The 20,971-nt window shown below is 37.6% G+C and overlaps 1 protein-coding gene across 2 annotated transcripts in view; it reads right to left on the bottom strand.

Moving 5' to 3' along the window:
* The window catches only part of ADCY8 (adenylate cyclase 8), a 128,673-nt gene that overhangs the window by 85,480 nt on the left and 22,222 nt on the right, over positions 1-20,971 (bottom strand). For both annotated transcript variants that reach the window (XM_064644684.1, XM_064644694.1), the window contains exon 2: positions 11,168-11,317. In XM_064644684.1, coding sequence (XP_064500754.1) covers positions 11,168-11,317 — 150 coding nt within the window. The remainder of the gene's footprint in view (positions 1-11,167; positions 11,318-20,971) is intronic.

Raw genomic sequence — 20,971 nt, 5'->3', positions numbered from 1 at the left:
ACCAGTTTGGCTTTTTTCCCAGTATCATTTTGACTTCATAAACGCTTAGCTGATCCTGTAGCATGCTGGGAAGTGGTGGAACAACCCTCCCTGTCATTTTTTTTTTTTGGCATGATACTGGTTACTGATGCTGTGTGTATATTTTAACTTAAAAAAATTCATTCCTCTACAAAATATTTACAAAGAAATATTTACAAAAATAATCTAAAAAGTAGATCAGTTGATCATGATGCTAACTGTAGCCAGTGATTACACTATATGGAACAGGTGCAATGAATTAGCTCATCATAAGGCCACATGAGCAGCACTGGGATGGCAGCACACGAGTAGGTGGGAGGATATGCCTGGAGATAAGAGCTGCAAGATGATTGTGTTCCTTGATGGCAGTGTCCAGATGTTTGCTCTGCTAGGCTACATCATGAGACAATCTCCTGACAGTACTTTGTTATTTGAGCTGTCTTTAACTTAGGCAATAAGAACTACAGGTCTCAAGTACTCTGAAATGAAGTTTCTGTATTGAGTACATGAAATTGTTAATAATTCCACATCTTCTGGATCCTAACATAATTTTTTACCTCTTGAATGAAGAGTGTGTTAGACTTACATTTCATTGTGAAACCCAACTATCCCACAAAGACCTGTGGTAAAAAGCAGGAATTACAAAACAATTTGTATTGCCACCCTGTCTTGTAGACATGACTATTTATCATAGAATCATGTAATGGTTTGAGTTGAAAGGGATCTTAAAGATCATCTTAAAGACTGGATGATCTCTAAGTGGAATGAACACCTTCCACTAGACCAGGTTGTTCAAAGTCCCAACTGGCTTTGAACAGTTCCCGAGATGGGGCATCCACAACTTCTCTGGCCAACCTATTCCAGTGCTTCACCAACATCACAGTAATGAATTTATTCCTAATACCTAATCTCAGCCTACTCTCTGTCAGTTTGAAGCCATTCTTCTTGTCCTATCACTACATGCCCTTGTCAAAAGTCCCTCTCCATCTCTCTTGTAGCTCTTTTAGGTACTGGAAGGTGCTGTAGGGTCTCCCTGGAGTGTTTTCTTCTCCAGGCTGAACAATCTCAAGTGTCTCAGCCTGTCTTCATAGCAGAGGTGACCCAGCCCTCTGATCATCTTCATGATTCTCCTCTAGACTTGCTTGAAGAGGTCCATGTCCTGCTTATGCTGAGGACTCCTGAGCTGAATGCTTACAAGTGATACTCTCCAACCCCATTAGATACGTCAATTAGACGTATCTAATACACAGAAAGGAAAATTTTATAGTTTTGTAATTTTGTTTCTTCCAAATATCATGATGAGTTTTTTGTTATTTATGCTTTATTAAACAATTTTAGAGGAGACAAATATCTGGAAGAAAAGGATTTATATGGAAATAAGACATATATATCGATAAAAAGCTTTGTACTGTCTTCTAGAGTATTGGCTTCCATAAATTTCAGTTTTCACGGGAAGGCCAGGGTCATAGCTAAAGAACAGGAGAAAGATAGAAAAAACTGCTGGGGACTGATTCCATAATGGCATAATCTTAAGTTTTTCCTTGTTTTACTGGAATAGAAAATGAGCACAAAACAGCTCCTACAATTCAAATTTCTTCTAAAATGTCAGAATGGCCCCATCTGACTTTAATGCCTGTTGTGCTGTGTTTGTGTACACTTTCACTTCTCTAGAACTGCTTTGACTTTTCTACTGTTAAATCTTCGTTTAATTATTCTTCACTCTTTTTATTTTCAATTCATTTAGATATCTCTTCTTCCATTCTGTGACCCTTTTTTTTTCTGTTTCAAAAATTACAACTTCAGCAAAGTACGCATTTCTCAAGTTATTGCAGCTAATGACATGGAAAATGTCAGAAAGAAAGCTCTCATGCCATTTATTGTTCAGCTTTATATCACTGCAGAACAACAATATGAAAAGAGCTACACGGTCATTTATTCCTGTCAAAACAAGACATATACATTTTCAGAGACTTACAAGACTCCAGTACTAAACAGCACAAGCTGGATAAAACTTCCTTTCTGTAGGTGGGAGCGATAGTCACTTTCTGAAAATCAAACCCCCTTTAATAAGCTTGTAGATGTGCACTTGAATACTGATTATATGAAAGACCATCAGCCTGTTTATAAATGTTAAGAAAACTATTTTATCTTACTTTAAATTATCTCATAAATGGCATCAGTAACTTGACTCTGTCTACCTTGGAATTGCTACTGTTTATGGTTAGACAATTTAAAACCAATATCTGGATCACAAAGTCTCTCTAATAATTACACATCTTGTAAGGATATTAATTTGAGAGTCCTCCTACAGTCCTTTCAGGGCACTAAGGAAAGTTCCTTAGCACCCTAAGAGTTCTGATCCTGAACTAGAAAAAAAGATGGTCTTAAAATGAGTAAGTGTATTCAGAACTCAGGATATCACTAACCTGATGAATTTGGAGCCTGTAGTTCTTTATTAAGCAGAGATGACTGTAGGGCAGCCCAGCTGGCAGAAGTGTCTTATCATGATTGGGGCTGAAACTATTTCAGTCCCCTTACTCATTTCATCTTTGTCCATTTCCCTGACACATCAGCAAGGGTCAATAGTTGGTGACATCTGTGATAATGGCTTTTTTTTATTAGAGACCCCCCTCTGCAGCAAGGAGCTGAAAACACAGAAGGTACAGGCCACCAAAACCCAGTCAGTCCCATTCACTATCAACCAGCATGGCATTTGAACAGACTGGTTTAGAAATCAAAGTACCACATGCATTTTCAAAAAGGAGTTTTATCCTTAGTAAATCCAAAATCCATCTACTAGGAAGGGGAAACAAAGGTTTCCTTCTCACCAATTTCTTCCAGGGAAAGCTCCCATGCCTGAAGATCTGACACTCTGGGATTATTTTTCCCTGCATAAATTGCAGTTCAAGGTCTGATTCCCATCTCTCTAGCATAGGTTGTAAACCTCATTATTCTGATTCAGTCCATGTGACTTCTCCAGATTTGCAAGGAGTGGGAGAGAAGGCAGTGGATAATTTTTATCTTGATTTTACCTTAAATTTCTACTTGAAAACAAAATATGAAGGATATGCTCTGAGACAAGAAACATCAGCTGCAAATGTAAAGGAGCAACATCTAAAATCTGACATTTAAAATGTTTTGGTTTTTACTTAAATGGGTTAAGAAATGGGCTGTTTGGAGACAAGGAGGTGTAGCAATTGTACGTACTGGGACCTACAAAAGCATAAGTACATGTATATATTGCTTCCCCTCACCAATAAAGAGGAAAAGTCTGTTAATGGACTTAGACAATAATATGGATATGGATTGTGAAGAACAACATAAACTTTGCATATTCCTTCACTTGTATTAAGCAGTGTGTTGTACTTTGATCCTCTTAAGCGCTGAAGGAGCAACATCAAGAAAAAATTTCTATGGGGATCATGGTTCTTTAGCAACAGGCACTAAGATGAAAGAAAGTCTGGATAACTGCAAAATTTCAGACAATCTCATGTTCAACAGATTCATTCCTATAAAGAAAAAAAAGCTGAATAAAATGTAATATCTAACCATAGGCTTACACAGATTTTTTTGGTGAGTTTATTTTTTGCCCTTTAAAAATAGAGGCTCAGTTATTCTGATAAATATGAAGCATTTTAAATTACTTTTACAAAGAACAAGTGTGTACTCTCTAAAATTAATATTATTTTTTTATTTTTTAAACTAAACCTGAACTTTATCCTCATACCAATTTAGAGGGATATTCTTGCCACCAGTAATATATATATATTTATATATATTTATATATATTTATATATTTATATATATATTTAAAAGACTTTATGGTGTTTAGCCCTCTTAAAGTGTCCCTTCCAATCCCAGTCCAATCTGCTCTTATTTTAGAGGTTGTAAAGTACTGGTGGTTGATTAAATTCTAGATTTGTGAGAGCTTGATAAACCCTACATAACATGTAAGCTGCTTTACCAAAAAAAACCCAAAACACCAACAAAAAGCCAAAACCAAACCAGAGTTCATCAATCTGCAGAGATCTTCTTAAAGCCCTTAAAATAATAGAGATTGTTTCAGGGGAAAGTGTGAAAAAAAAGTCCTCTGTAAGTAAAGGTAGAAGGAAACAAATGGTCAAACAGAACAGCTTTCTAATGGAAAAAGAGATTAAGACAGGATTAGAGTTTTTCTGAAGATAACATGCAGGAGAGACTAAATATGCCAACAGCAGATTGTTCTGAAGACTAAGGGCTGTCTTCTCATTTTACAGCTCTCATACTCACTAGAAAAATAGAATGTGTGCTCATACCTAGAAAACAAAACAACCCCTTTCTCATCAGACAAATGTTTTTTTCAAGTGTTGAGCTCTAATCCTTTATGGAAATCGAATGAAACAATATCCAAACTATTTCAACTTTCAAAATGAGTTTTAACTGGATTTTTGGAATCCCACAGGAGAAAGAAATTAGTAAACCAGTGGCAGGACTTGCAGGGAGGAATTGTCTGCTAGGGTATTGTCTTAGAGGACTCTTCTCATTAGACCATTTAATGTAGAAAAGATTTTTTTTCTTGCTCCACACTGATCTGACCAAACCCATAATTAATAGTTGCAGATGCCCATCTTCATCCAGCCTTGATAGGGAGCATCCCCAGAAGCCCAGTGGGTCAGGTATGATACCAGCCTGGACCTTCTCACCTGAGTACTCCTTGCAAGACTGGAGACAGACAGTGCTTGTCCCCCACCATCTTTCTTTGCTCCTTCCTCCTTCCTCTAGCCTTCATCTCCATTTCCTCTGCCAGTGCGTTAGATGTGCAAGAATATTTTCATAAGGCTTAAGGAAGCCATTAAGAAGGAGCTTTATTTCCATATAAGAGGACCTTTTCTTGGTAAAACTTGAGATTGTGTCTGCAGAGAAAAGAGTCTGCTTGCTAAAGACTGTGTTGGAGAGGGATTTAAACAGTACAGCTAAAAATACTAATGCATCGTGGCGATAGTACCTTTTAGCACTAGGTAACTCCACTGAAACTGCACAAAATTACTCTTAGAATAATTTTCTTTATTTGGTTTTTCAGGACTTGAAAACCAAAGAATTTCTTTCTGGTTTGAGTTTACTCCCTCCCAATACCTTAGCACAGCAGGGCAGTGCAGCTTTGCTGGTGTGCTCTGTACACCAGGTAGGGTTTTCTTTTCATGAATGTTGCATAACCTGCTACACTGAGAACAAGAATGAACACCTTTCCAGAGGATGAATATAAACATCAAACAGATATGGACTGATTTCTCCTCTCATCTCAAACAACTGCAAAGATCCTTCTTTCATAAGATGCTATTAGGTGCTCTAAATTTACCAGAAATAATGCAAATAAAATGTTCCAGAGAGGCTATATGTTGAGTTTTTCTGAACATTAGTTCAGAGCACAGGTTATTCATGTTACTACTATACAGTTGAACAACTTTATTTAGCTTGAAAGCGACCTCCCATCCATATTGCTTTATCCAGGCTTTATTAGTCTTGGAGAGGTCTTGGACTGAGAGTAGAAGTGTGGCCATGACATAGAAGTTTCTTAATTATGAGTAAAATGACTTTTCTTTGAATAGCTGTCCTGCAATGGTTCAGTCTTATTACAAGATAAAGGGTAAGGGCTGGACTGATTTTTATAGCCTTCCAGCTTTAATAAATTTAGCCATTTAATTTCTGTGATTTTCCCTGTCTAGTCCTTTTAAGCCTCCATTTCCAGCTTCAGTTAGTCAAATATTAACCTCCTTGCACAATAATAGTTTTCAGATATCTATAGCCTGGCATATGTATATGTGGGGGAGGAAAAAGCAGTCTCACAGTTATCTGAGAGACTCTTTATAATTAAATGATAGTATTTCAGGGTTTAAAATGTTAAACAAATTTCAAGTAGAGATTGGAGAAAGAGCAAGTTAGGACATCACGCATATATTATAAATGTAATTCTTCATAAAGTCATCAACATTCAATATGTGTCTGGATTTAACATGTCATGGACTTAACATTTAAAACTTAGGGATTTTGTATCAGGAGAAATAGAAATGAAAAAGAAATTTAGTGCAGGTTCCTGCTCTTCATTAAAGCAATTTCACAGTATTCTCACAATGAGGGAACTTATATGTGCATTGTTTTTGAAAAGTTTTCAGTAGCTAATTACAAAAGTGAGTTAGTTTCTATTTTTGTTGCCCAGATATGATGAAAGCAGAATTACCTGCTGTGTCCTTGAGTAAAATCAAGGTAAAAAGAAAGACATTGTCTTTGAAGTGGTTATTAACAAAGTATAGCACTGGTTGTTAACATTTTTGAAGTACATAGATATCAAATGAAAATATTGACCCAAAATTTCAAACAGGTAGTGGAGTTATGATATTATTGGAATAAATTTGACTTATGAAAACTGATAACCTCATGTTTGTTTTTTATTTATAATTGCAATGTGTAGAATACAAAATTGGAAGACATTTTATGGCTACTGTATTTGGTTGGTTGATACAAATACAACCCAAGCACAAGCAGCTAACTACAATCATCAGAAAATATTTAAAGTCATTATTTTATCAATAACTGCTAAACTGAGACTTTTTTTACAACACATTTGTGCTTTCTTCTGCAGCTTGCTTCTCTGATATTTCTATCTTTTTATTATACAGTCTTTCTGGTATTCATCAGCAGTCGGGTCTCCTTTTAGTATGTCAAGCTCTGAAATGTTTTAGATCTTCACCAAAATTCTAATTGTGTAATGAAAATTGGGAAATAAGTAGACACAGATGTTCCCCTCGATTTCACAGAGTGCTGGAATTTCCACATGGTGTCACACAGATAATACCATACAGTTAAGTGCATAAACATCATTAACAATGACTGCTGGAGTAATTCTCCTTTGTAGCCACACTACAGTTCACTTTAATAATAGAGTAATTAGAGTTAGAAATTTCATTGTAATTGAAAATGCTAATATGTACTTTTAGCAACCCCAGGTGCTTAAAAACAAAAGAATAACAATAAAAAAAATCAGATCCTTGATAATCTGAAAATACGACTGAAAGTCCTGACTTTCTGAAATACTTGTGAAAATTTTATTTTAAAGTCTTGTTGAGAGCAAATGATGATGGGGGAGGAAGGAGGTAAAAATATGTAGGAATTTTATTGTATAGGCTTTTGGAAACATGAACACTGGAAACTGAGTCACCTAAAAACTGGAGACACGTTTCCTAGTGGCCAGGGAAGGACCAGCCAGGCAACATAAAGTCTTTTCCATCATCCAGGTCGGCACTTCATCCTCTTCCTTCTCATGTAAAAAGTGAATAAATTGAAGTTGGCATAAAAGCTGAACTTGCACTGGAAGATATTTTTTGTGGACAGTGAGACAATGGAGCTAATTCATTTTTACAGAGACCATAGGCCCAGACATTTCTGAACAACAAAATGGCTTTGACTGTCAAACTGGGAAACTTTACAGTAATAGTGAAATAGAGCAAGGAATTCTTGAACCCTGAAAACCCCATAAAATGGAGAGACTGCTGGAAAATAATGACATCCAAAAAACACACTATCACATCTAACTGTCCAAATTTCAGGTCAGAGTAGCATGAAGAACCACAAAAAAGTTTTTTCATCCCTAGTGGAATTTTCATTGTTTCACCTTCTATTTTCATTGCACTTTATACAATGATGGCAAGTGAATGAATGAAACTGAAAAAAACCTTAACTCATCTGTATGAAATGTATCTGGAAACACAGAACAATCTCTTGTTTTTCACCACAAAACAGAAGCTGATATAGTAGAAAATATATTTGTATTCCAGAAAATCTACAAGTGCTCATTAGAGGGTTCTCAAAAAACACAGAAATCTTTACTTATCAGTATTATTGTTTCCTTTTACAGCTCTGTCTTATTGATGGTACCTCTTGCTTGTCTCTAAAACATAGAGTATAAAATGTTTGGCTTACAGTCGGGTGACTTTCTATGACTGACTCTTTTAGGCATTGTACAATACTGCATGATACCAGTAGCATTTATAGTTATTAGAATGACAGATGATTAGAGATTATAAATCTAAGGGTTATTGAGAAATTGGAAGGTTATTTTGAGAGGGCAGAAACTAGATTTCTTAGTTTTAATAATGCACAGTAATGAATAGAAATATGTCTGAAGCATTTATATAACTTCTATGATTATATAAAATTGGAGCCTTATTCAGCAATTGCTTGTGGATGAGCATACCACTCCTTGTTGTAGTTTTAAGCTCATGTTGTTTTTTTCTTACTTTAATTTTACTTGTCTTTTGATTTAAACAAGGTAAAGACAAAACTGGACTCTAGAGGGACCTATCTGTCAAGCTGTCATAGTTCATATGAGGTGCCATATATATGACATATTAATACAATTACCCATTGTAATTATCTATTATTTTCAGTTTTAGAAGCAGAAACTGTGTGGGGATGAAAGAAGGCTCTAGAGATTTAAATTAAGTAATCCATTACTATAAAATGTAGCAGTACCACCATCAAAAGCCACAAAATACTTCACCATCCTGTAAGAAATCTTTAGTTTAGACAGTTTATGGGAAGTGAAGGGGAAAGCAACTGAAGTGGATCAGAATTTGGAATTTCTGGAATTATTGTCTGGAAGAATTACAGAAATAATGATTATTCTATTTTCTCTGCATATTTTTAGCTCCTCAACCATATTTTTAGAAATTTTCAGAAGCCACAACTATTGTCCTGCACACTCTTTTTCCACCTTTCCCCCCCCTTCATATATTAGAGTTATTTTCTAAAAAGGTGTAGAATTAATTTAGTCTACTTGATCAGGATTTAATCCTTGCTTTTTAAGAGGTGATAAGCATTAACAGGTAATAAGGTTTTTACATTCATGTGAACCACCGATTCCATGTATTATGAAGTATATGTCTTCAAGAGAGAAAAATATTAGCAGTCACTGAATTACTTCCTGTGTACTGATCAAGTCAGCATAAGCAAGCTGCTAAAAAAAGTGGTCACCTAAAATGTGACCTTGCCAGTCTTCTTAAGGTAAATATGTTTAAAAATCATTTCAGCGAGATGTTACTGCAGAAGCAAAGGGAAAAAATAGAAGACTGAGGGAAACAGGTTCTCCATTCCCCAACATGTTCCAGTATTGGAATATTTTGTTAATATTGTTATAATTTATTGTTAATAATATATACATGGGTGTGCATAATAACACAGTTTCAAAGTTCCAAAAAAAATTAATGAAAAATATTTCAAAATGTTCTGTACCTAAATTTTTGGTTTCATTTACTATTAAATTGAGTTTTAGAAGAGATCTTTCATTTGATGTCCTGTTGTCCATATTTTTCTCCTGTGGGCATTTTCCTTGGCCAAAGTACAATTTCCCTTATACATTTCCAGTCATATGATGCTTGTGACATACTACTTTGTTTGGTTATAGGTGAGTCTCAGCTTTGGTGAGGTAAGTCTCCAGGAAGTTCTGCCCTCAGGGAACATTACAGCCCCAAAGCCTTGCAAGGCACTGGGCCAAGACAAAATGCACAGTTCAACATTGACTGATTAAAAGCAAATATTTCAGATCCAACCACTACTTTTCCCCTCTCAAAAAAAAATCTTCCCACCAAATGGAAACAATCTGTCTTCATTTTCCTAATAGAAAGTACAAGTTCAGCAAAATTAAATTTCCCAAAATCTTTGTCTGTGTACAAACTTCATTTCCCATGAGAGGATAAAATAAATCTAATGGAAAATCCTCAGTATAATGTGGAACAAGGAAACAAGGTAATCTTTTGTTAGTGTTTTATAAAGTTTTTTATGATGAACTCTAGAAAACTATGGTAAAAATAAAGATTACAAAATAATAGTTTATGAAAGATTAGACAAGAATAAAAAAGAAAAAAACCTCACCCTGAAAGAATCCAAAAGGCATAAAAATGTGATTCTACAGTTCAAATGAGAACAGTGCATCCTAGATAACATCCCTCTAAGCCTCTTCAGTCAGCAATGGCTACAGAGATATACTGGCAGAAGTACCTGGCATTACTCAGCACAGTTATATATTCATACTGAGTCATTAGTCAATAAAGTCTAGAATAGGACATCTTCCTAGAACTCTGTATAAGAGTATGGCTTTCAAGGGGCAAATTAAATAAATTTGGGAATCAATATACATATTTATACAAAAAAGGCAAAATGAATAGCTACATTCATTTGAGAATGAATTAGCAGCATAACATATATATATTTATATATACAGGTCGTATTTTGATCTTAATACAAGATTTTAAACAACAGGCAAACCTTCTGATATTTCAGTGGGAATGCAAAATACATATAACATACTACATGTCATTGCTGCTCCCTTGGTAGAAAATAATAAGCAGCAAACTTCTTTTTATCCAGTACCTCTTATTTTGGATTAGAAAAGATGATGTATCTAAGGACAACCATACCTGTTCAGATCAGAAGTTCGCTTGACCCAGTATGCTATGGCACACAGTAACCAAAAGTTGATCATATCTTTTCAGAGGGAGTTTGAGAATAAAGAAAGCATATAGTGATGCTCCAGCTGCAAAAATCCCTCTGTGAGCCAGAGGTGACGCTTCAGTATTTTCTCTGCCTCGACTGGGTTCACTTCCAGGAACTTGGTTTTCACAGACTCACAGAATCACAGAACAGATAAGGCTGGAAGGGACCACAGTGGGTCATCTGGTCCAACCTCCCTGCCCAAGCAGGGTCATCTTAGAGCACAAGGCACAGGATTGCATCCAGATGGTTCTTGAATATCCTTCACTTGACTAATACAAGTTTTACTATCCTAAACCTCTGAAACACAAAGTTCCCCAGCTTAGCCCCTCTTGTGTAAAGAACTGGGTTTTTTAACACCTGCCAGTTGCTGTTTCATTTGATGGCCTCTTCTATGGGAAAGGACAATGAAGAGCCACTCTCTATTCATCCTGATTCCCAGTGAAAATCTTTAGGATGTCATATCAACTCGCAAGCAATACATACCAGCAAAATAACAGCATAAAACTCATTTAACCTGCATAGATCAAGTGGCATCACATTGGAGTCAGCAAGGCCCAGACAAAAGCCCGGTCTTGTACAATTATCAATACCAGTTAATACAAAAATCGGATTGTTTCTCCAATACCTGTCGCTGGTTTTCTGTCTCTAGTCTCAGTCTGGCCTCTACGCATCTTCTGGTCTCCAGGAAGGCTTGACGTTGTGCTCTGTCTGACAAGTAGCTAATGAAGATTCCTGCAGTGTTCATACACATAAATAACACTGCCTGAGCTGCTATCTGCAATGAACAACAAATAAGATTTGATTAGACAGGAGAAGCAAAAATATCTGTTTAAAAAAAAAGAAAGAGGCAGAGAGAATGACTTCTCTGTAGGCTGCAAAAATAGCAGTTAGGAAAGTTTACGTAAAAGAATCTCTTAGATCTTAAGTAGAGGCATCAAACTTGCAAAATTATATCTGCCTTGAGGATGAGATATGCAGCATTTGGGGGATTAAACTCTAGTTGAACCACAAATGATATTTCCAAAAACTGACTCACAGAGCTCTAGCCAGGACTGATTACAAACATAATTAACAATTTGGTTTTGCACTGCCTGTCCTGCAAGAGCAACTTTGTGATTTGTTCCATGGCTTAGTTTGGGAAGCAAGCCATATTAAGGAAAACAAAGAATGTCAGTTAACTAAGAATTAGTATCAGTGATGCTAGCTATTGTGTTATTATTGACCAAATTATGTAAATTCATTTTCAGCTGATCCCAAAGCACAAATTTCCACAATGTGAATTCTGAACCATTCGACAGGGGAAGCTGAAAGGATAACCAAATTCTTGCCTAGCCAGTGCCTGTGTACACAGACTTTTTCTTTGCTGAAGTCTACATAAGAGCTGAACTCATTTTCCTCGTAGAAAATATTTCCTTGTGTGTCACAGCTTCTTCCTTTTCCATGTGAACTCAAAAGAGCCAAATGGGAGTGGATCCTTGGACAGTGTAAATTTCAGTGGCTTATTTGTCTTTCACAGATATCTCTCTGTGCTCTGCATGTTTGTGAGGGAGGGCACATCAACACCATTGAAGTGAGGATTGTTTGGGAGAGTAAGAAACTGGCAATATTTGACTGCACTAGAGACAGGACAGACATGGAATCTCAGCACTTTATCCAATATCTCATCCTTGTTATTGGTTGAAATTTCAAAGGCACCCAGGCTCTGATAGCTTTGGTTGATATCTACAGGATCATAACAACACCAGAACTACTACACTAAGACAGATCAGGTGTTCATCATTCAGAATACTGCCTCTGGTAAACACAGAGTGCTCAAGCAAACACAGAGTGAAAACAAAGAGTGCTTAGGTAAGAGCACAAGGATAAAACAGCAGATAATATGTACAAAAGTACAGCAAGCATTAAGCGATATTTTGTTAAAACAGTCTTGAAAAGTCCAGCAATCTGTGATTGCAGAACAATTTGGGCTAGACATCGCATTTTCTTGACATTATCTAATAATCAGTCTTCCTAAAATCCAAGTGTTGTTTTTTCTAATAGAAGACTCTCTAATCTCATTGTGATGCTTTGACTCAGATCTGCAATCCCCACAGTCATGTGGGTTTGAAAGTGAGATCTGATATGAAACCAAATGCATCTAGAAGAAACTTCAACTTTATATATTGCCATATTTCTGAAACTGGAGTATCGTTCTACTATAGTACAGGGAATTAATTTGCAGTTGGTAAGCTGTGATCAAATAATAATGCATATCCTGACTTCAGATGAAGTTTTGTTTAATTTTATCCAGTAATAGATGTCTAGGCTAGGCTTGTGAGAAGTAGGGAATGATTAGCATGATCCTTGCACCTTCCTGGCCTCCAGGATCCTGCAGTTTACAGCTAGACGTGGTATACCCAGTGCTGCACAACTTTTCTGGTGCCTTTCTCAAGTTAATTGAACTTTTGGTCCCTATGACACTCAATAACAAAGATTTTTACAATTTATTTAGGCACTTTATGATAAAAATGTTTCCTCTTTTTTTGCTTTAATTCACAGCTTTATAATTTCTTTGAGTGCTGCATTATGCTTATAAACAGTGACTAATCATTTCAAATTCATTTGCCTCTCACCATTCTTGATTTTACTGTCTTAAAATATAACCCCTTACTTTTACTATTTGAAAGGGAGGAATTTGAGACTCTTTAGTCACTCTGTGTTTATCACTATTCCACCTCTGTGCTTACTGCTTTTCCCCGATATCTACCTTACCCTGTTTTACTGGAGACAGGTTGCCCTGGACTGGCCAGCTTCCCCCAGGTATTCTCTGCATTTGCTCCAAAATAAATCAGAGAATGAATTAATTCAGCTATGACATAACTCCTTTCTGGTGCAGGCTACTGGGAGGCGTATGATGAGCTGACATGAGATTAGTACTAGTTCAGAATTGCATTGTTCAGCAGGACAACTGAAATCAGCTGTAGGTGGCTGGAGGAGTCAGCCTTTCACGCCTTTTTGACTGACTTTTAACTTCTACATGAACTGATAATTGGTGTTCACACACACTAGGAAAGCTACATTAGAGGATGAAAAAGAAAGAAAATCCCTTCAGAATATTTGAAATGTGCATTTCCACAGTGAAAGTGTCGAGGTGCTCTCCTTTGCTCACAGTTGCAATTTCGTTGTGAGGCCATTTCAGTCACCCATCTCTGCTAACACTCAGGACTACTGCCGCTCACTTCAGCAGATCTCCTTAGAGCAAATGCATTAGAATTTGGCCTTCAATTAGATTTCATGAGCACATAATTTGATTTGGACAAAGGGAATAATGGAAAACGTTACAGGTAAAACAACAGCTTATGCAGAGGCAGAATCTGCTTTTCTTACAACTACTAGTCCGATTGAAAGCAATCCAAAGAGTAAAGCACTATAAGTTGCAAGGCATACTAATTTTTAATTAGTAGCTCATTTTAATAAAAGAATAAAAAAGACATATGAGACTTGAATCCTTCATTGCCACTCCTTTTTCCTAGGGCTTACTAGGGCCAATTCCAGAATTCTTAGATTATTTTCTACAACCTACAAGCCAGGGCAGACTGATTTTAGAGGATGTACATATCTTTTTGACTCACCTGAAAATAATCAATGCTTACATAGTAGGGCAGTTAGGGTGCAATGCGAAAAGAAGAAAATATTTTCACAACGTTTGTAAGTCTATTTGTACCTTGCACAGCACTCCTGTAAGCAATAGTAGTAGACACATCAAGTGATCCTAAAAAGCCATGAATGATACATTTTGATGTTAAATAGGGCTCTGAGGAGGTCTGCTTCTTGAATATTTATTAAATGCTAAGAAGACACCCATCACCAACTGCCTTGGAATATCTGTGTAACACAATCACCACTATTTCTGCTGAACCTGCAGTTGCACATAATCACATAATAGGATGAACAGAGCTAAAGGAAGTAACTTGACAAGATCATTGAGATACTTAGAATCATAGAATCACAAAATTATCAAGGTTGGAAGAGCCCTTCAAGAATCTCAGCCCCATAATCACCCCTAAAACATCCCCAAATACCACATCCAGGTGCCTCTTGGCCAATTCCAGAGACAGTGACTCCACCACTGCCTTGAACAACTTATTCCAATGCCTAATTGCTCTCTCAGGGAAATTTTTTTTCCTGATATCTAATCTAAACCTTCCCTGGTGCAAGTTAAGGCCATGTCCTCTTGTCCTTTCACTTCAGACATGGCAGAAGAGACTGACCCCCACCTCTCTACAACCTCCTTTCAGGTAGTTGTGGAAAGCAATGAGGTCCCTCCTGAGCCTTCTCTTCTCCAGACTAAACAACCCTAATTCCCACAGCTGCTCCTCATAGGACAAGTTTTCTAGACCTTTTACCAGCTTTGTTGCCTTCCTTTGGAAACACTCCAGCACCTCAACATCCTTTATGAAGTGAGGGGCCCAAGAAGAAGCAAACATTGAAGTTCTTACTCCAAAACTCTGCTTTTAGTTTCTCATAGGAGGAGAATAAGAACTTAGTTCACTCATTAAATAAATTTACATTTATAAAGTGTTCTCCATACAGGTACCCCAGAGCCCTTTGCAAAATCAGTATGGAAACTAGCTATGTTTCCATGCTATGGAAATATTATGAAAGGAGAGGATGCGAATCAGACAAATAAGCTTAGTTTAAATTTGACAACACATGTTGATTCAAATAATTTCATGTGTGTCTGCTACTCATTGTATTAGAAGGGCTTTGCCAAGACAACTGAAACCAAGTTAACATTTTGAGTTGATTTGGGAACCACCAGATTTCAAAGGAACAATTAAAAGTTACTGGACACAGCTGGTCAGGAAGAAGTTATAATCAAAGCAGATACAGTATAGTAATGCAAGAGAACAGGAAAAGGAAAATTCATTGAAAATATGCTAAGGTAGCTCCCAAGCTTGTTGTGAAGTGGTAGGTAATCAGTCACAGACAGCTTTTAAAGACAAAATTGGATGTAGTTCAGGAAACAAAAAGTTCAGAAGAGCACAGGTGAGTTACCGGACTAGACATAACAGCAATTTGTGGGCATTTCTGCTATTCAGAGCACCTAATTGAGTTGGCTTTCATTTGGAATTTACACAGAATCCTGTGAGTTTATGAATGACTGGGGACAAGTTAAAGAAGTGTTTGCAAATGCCAGAATTTTCAAAACTTTGAAATTCATGACTGAACTCTGTTTTAGTTTTGCCATGAGTTTTTGTTTTGTCCATCAGGAAATATAGAATCATCAGGCCAGCCACTAATAGACATTTATGGAGTGTGTAGAGATTGACTGAGTTCAGCAATTCCAAAGAGCCCATAACCTAAGGAAAAGTGAATATTATGAACATTCAACAAACCCAATGGATTGGAAATATGTTGATTGATAGCTGGCCCTAAAAGACAGCAATTGCCACAGGCAGTCTTCATCATGAAGTTGAGCCAACAGCAGCATCATCATGAAGTTGAGCCAACAGCAGCATACATCCACATGGAAAGCACAGTGGAGGCAGCGGAGAAAAGGCTGATAAAGTTTAGAAACAATTCTGAAATTCAGAAGGACACTGAACTTGTGTGTTACTACCTCAAGTGCAGAAAGACACCTTAGTGAGCTCTGCAGAAATAAATTTATTATTAACCTCTTCAGCAGGTAATTTTGTTCTGCTGCACAGAAACAGAGTAGTGCTGGGGCTGATGTCACCAAAACATATGTGAGAAGCAAAGAAATGGTTTTCAATGTATTGTCTAGCTGGACAGTCTTTGGGTCTATCAATCCTAAAGAGTACGAATTTCATTAGTTCCTGAAATGAGCTGGTGGGAAATTATTTAATTATTTTCCTATTTTGCTTTCTAATTTTGGATTGGCTTCAAAACAGAGTAGAGTAGTTCTTGTCTGCTTTGGGAAAGCTGGAAAAGTAAAAACTGTTGTGCTTCTTTAAGAACGTTTTCAGCATATGCCACATAAAACAACTGGTTGCTATAGTAATTATTATTGGATAATTAAGACTGAAGAAGCATTTTGATTCATCATTATTTGTTTAACTAAAAATAGAAGCTCACCAAAAGGTTGTGTTTTTTATAATTAAAATGTCTCAGAAAACCCATTGTCCTCTCTCCCTCTTCCATCACCCTCTTGCTTGTGTTTAATCAAGGGAAAATAACATGCTGGTATAAGAACTGATCACCAGGAATGAACTGAGGGTTGCATGAGAAGACCAAAATGCTCTACTTTGTCTAGAATAGGAACATCTGGCAGCACAGACTTTACCATTCTCTCACTGCTGGGCTGCAGCAAGCCTCCATTTCCCACTGAGAGCATGGTTTTATGAATCAAAGCTCTTGGCAGAGAAACTGGTAAGTACCTGTTTCTCTGCACTGCCTCTTGCCCACCTTGATCCCTCGGTACAGCTTCCCCTTTGTTGTGCCAGATCAATTATTTGTGGGACCATACTGTGAATTATATCAGGGAACTTGGCCAACTTGAAAAACAAACATTTGGCGCTGGCAGTGATTTTCGTATCTGGAGCAGTCGTCTGATTAAGTTCACAGCACAGCCTCCACGGGAAGAGGAAGCACGTGAACATTCATAGCTGGCACTGCTGCCAACTCATTAAACTGAAATCATTGCTGCCTTATTGTTAAATCACCTTGTAATCATGTTTTTATTCTCCAGGTTCACTCCTTCTGACTTCTCCTGTGTCTGACTGCTAAATGCCAATGACCATGGTAGGAGGGTATTTGGTTTGTTTTAGTTTGTGGGTGCTTCTCCATCAGCTTTTATTGGAAACCAATCTGGCCTGCAAAGGTGCCCAAACTGATTCCGTGGCTTTCCAGAAAGCTCCTCTGTCCCTGATCCTCTATATTTTCCAGTGCATAAGTACAACAGCTGTTTAACTCCTACTTACAGCTGGAGTGAGTGCTACTCTTTTATCTGATCTACATATACACACTTCACTGAAAGACAGAAATACACCATACCCCTGAGAAGACAGAGATGGAGAATAGCATAATGTTTATTCATAGTAAATTTAGTCAAGCCCAGACTATGATGGTTAAGAGCAGTGCTTTACCCCACCCACCCTTGATTTGCTAAATGTGAAAGGAGCCATTTGTACCAGTGTCACCATCTGATTTTGTGTTTAGAACTGTTTTGTGGTTCAGCTGTGCACAGCTCCCATGGGAACATTGGCTGGTTCTTCAAAAACTCAGATGTTATTTATGCCTCTAGGAGAGCTGAGACCTTTTGAGAAGACTGATCTTGCTGCTTTTAGAGAGGTCTTCACTATGTACTTAGGGACACAGTCTGACCTTTAAGGTGCATGAAACCTGCATACTGCATGCCAGGTTGCCCTATCAAAACACAAGGTGTACCAAAAGAAATTATTAGATTACTTTCAGTGAGAGCTAGTGGTTTCACACACAATTTTTTCCATCCTATTGCAGAATATCCTAACATGCCTACTGCTCCTGTGCTGCTTATTATTTAGAAAACAAACACCATTTTCATTCTGAACAATGACATGTTTTCATAAAATCAATTGTTCTAGTTCAAGACATAGTTTGAAAATATGTATCTTTAATATTCAGGAGTCCAATTTTCTATTAGAAAAAGAGCTATTTCTTTCTTCTTCTCACTGAATCTATTAGAAATGCAGACAATCAAATATCTGATTAAGTTGCTTATAGGTAGCTAAAATCATACAAATTTGGTAAGTCAGCTACCAACTATGGCAAGACTTTTGCAAGATGGTGTGGTACAAGAGATCTTTCAAGAAAATCATATCATCATATCATATCATATCCGACACATAGGGCTGACACAGCTGGAGTGATGCACAGAGGCAATCAAGGAAATACATAACCCTGCTAGTGCCATTGAGCAGCCCCAGATTTTCAGCCCATGTCCTCTAACTCCCTTCGAGTTTGTCTACAACTTAGAGTTCAGGAATAATTTTAATTAAAAAAAAGTTATTCTGGACCTTTGGATAACCTTTTTTAGGTGTTTTGTTTGGGTTTTTTATAGATGTTAAAGTGAATAGACATGACGGGAAAATGTCAGTGGCAGGGCCATAACCCATGCATACGGGAGAAGGGACAGGGATGGGTAAATGATCTTCACTTTTTAGTAACTGTTCTCCATGGCTAAGGGTACTTTCCTGAACTATCTGACTCTCATCTAGGAAATGATCCTGAACTATGCAATGAAATCTGGTGATCATGTTCCCTGTTCACTGAGAAGCACATCCCTCCTTTGTTACCATTTTACACACGGGGTGCTATTACCTGCAGATACCTGAAATGTTGCCATTTACAAAGAACAATCTTATCTTTTTGACATGAATAACCCTCTTCATTCAGCGTTTTCTGTGTGCTAGTTAGGTACCTTCTCCCTTTACTCAGAGATAGCTGTAGTGCAGGATAATTACAACAAGAAATCTAAAGCCAAACCTTCCAGATGTCATCATTTTATTGTCCAAAAACATCACCTCATTTAGTGTGTTTATAAGTAAGCATAAAAGGCTCAGACAGGAATCTGTTTTCTCCAAATATATATAACTTCGAAACTACAGCACATGTTCTACAGAAAGATTTTAAATTACCTGTGCTGTCTAACCAGGAGTAGATCCTGTAACAACACACAAAAACCAGCAAAAAACAAGGCACAGCACAAATGTCTTCACAGCAGAGAACACACTGGAAGCAGCCTGTGGCAGTCAGGGAAAGTTAGGAAATGAAGTGATAGTATTTCCCAGCTCGCTGCTCAAAAGGAAGCGTAAAGCAGCTGTGGTTTCCCTTTCTGCACTTTCATATTTCAGACTCATGAAGCTCTGTCTGACTTTAAAATTTTCCCTTCACTTTTCTGTTGCTGATGATACTAAACTGGGAGGAGCTGTTGACTCCCTTGAAGACAGAGGGGCCCTGCAGAGAAACCTGGACAAGTTACAGAGAAACCTGGGCAATCACCAACCGTATGAAGTTCAACAAAGACAAGTGCCAGATTCTGCACCTGGGAGAGGGCTGTAGAAAGGGAGCTGGGGTTCCTGGCTGATGGCAAGTTGAATATGAGTCAGCAGTGCCCTGGAAGCCAGGAGGGCCAACTGTGTCCTGGGAGGGCATCCAGCAAAGCATCGCCAGCCAGGCGAGGGAGGGGATTGTCCTGCTCTGTTCTACACTAGTGCAGCCTCTCCTTGAGACCTGTTTGCTGTTTTGGGAGCCAAAATATAAGAAAGATATAACTCTATTAGAAAAGGTCCAAAGGAGGGCTACAAAGATGGTAAAGGGCCTAGAGAGGAACCCATAGCTGCTGAGGGCACTTGAGGAGACAGGGGAGACCTCATCATAGTCTACAGCTTCCTCACGAGGGGTAGAGGAGGGGAAGGCACTGATCTCTTCTCTCTTGGTGACCAGTGAGAGAACTGAGGGAATGGCCTGGAGTTGTGTCAGGGGAGGTTTAAGTTGGATATTATAGGAAAAGGTTCTTCCCCCAGAGGGTGGTTGGGCACTGGAACAGCCTCCCCAGGGCAGTGGTCACAGCACCAAGCCTGAGAGAGTTCAAAGAGCATTTGGACAATACTCTCACACACATGGTGTGACTCTTGGGAATCATCCTGTGAAGGGCTAGGAGTTGGGCCTCGATAATCCTTGTGGGTCCCTTCCGACTCAGAATAGTCTATGATTCAATGGTTCTGTGCAGAAGTTGACCTCCTTTACAAGATTAATATTTATTGTTCAAAACAAATACCAAAGTAATTATGTTCAATGGAAGCCACATTTCATTTAAAGCCACTATAGAAATTAATTATTTAGAATAAAAGTTACAACATCTAACCAAAGATTTAAAAGAAATTAATCTGAAATGGGGAAGTACACCCGCAACATCCTTGAATATTAAGAATCAAAAGTAATGCTTGCGGGTTTTTTTGAAGCAATCCTTACCCAATGTTAATTTTTGCCCTTGCATTACATGCATGGATATCTTAATTGTAAATAACTGTCTTCCAATGAGATATACCGGTATTTGGGGACCAGGCATTAGAAATCATCTCAGTGACAAAAAATTCCAGCTGACACATGGTCTAGAAAAGTCTGAGAGCATCACTGAGTTTTAGGATGAGCTTAATCAACCAAAAATAGAATGTCTAAAGTGAAAGTCACTTCTGGAAATTTTCCTCAAATTATCACAATAGTTCTACCTAAGTTAATACAAGATAGCCAAAGCAGAAGAACACCTAATAGTTCCCTTAATAGATTATGTAGCTGATTAGGAGCAACGATCGAAAAAGAAAAAAAAGAGCCTTCATCATAGTTGTTTTGCAGCACTGAAAAGAGTTTAACCACATTTTAAGGAAAACAAAATTATGTAGTGTGCATTTCTGCTAAGTGGGTTTGGGATGGTGTTCTGCACAGCTGT

Source organism: Pseudopipra pipra, chromosome 1 (genome assembly GCF_036250125.1).
Source record: "Pseudopipra pipra isolate bDixPip1 chromosome 1, bDixPip1.hap1, whole genome shotgun sequence".
In the NCBI taxonomy this organism is placed as follows: domain Eukaryota; kingdom Metazoa; phylum Chordata; class Aves; order Passeriformes; family Pipridae; genus Pseudopipra; species Pseudopipra pipra.
This window is presented reverse-complemented; position numbering and strand designations above follow the sequence as displayed.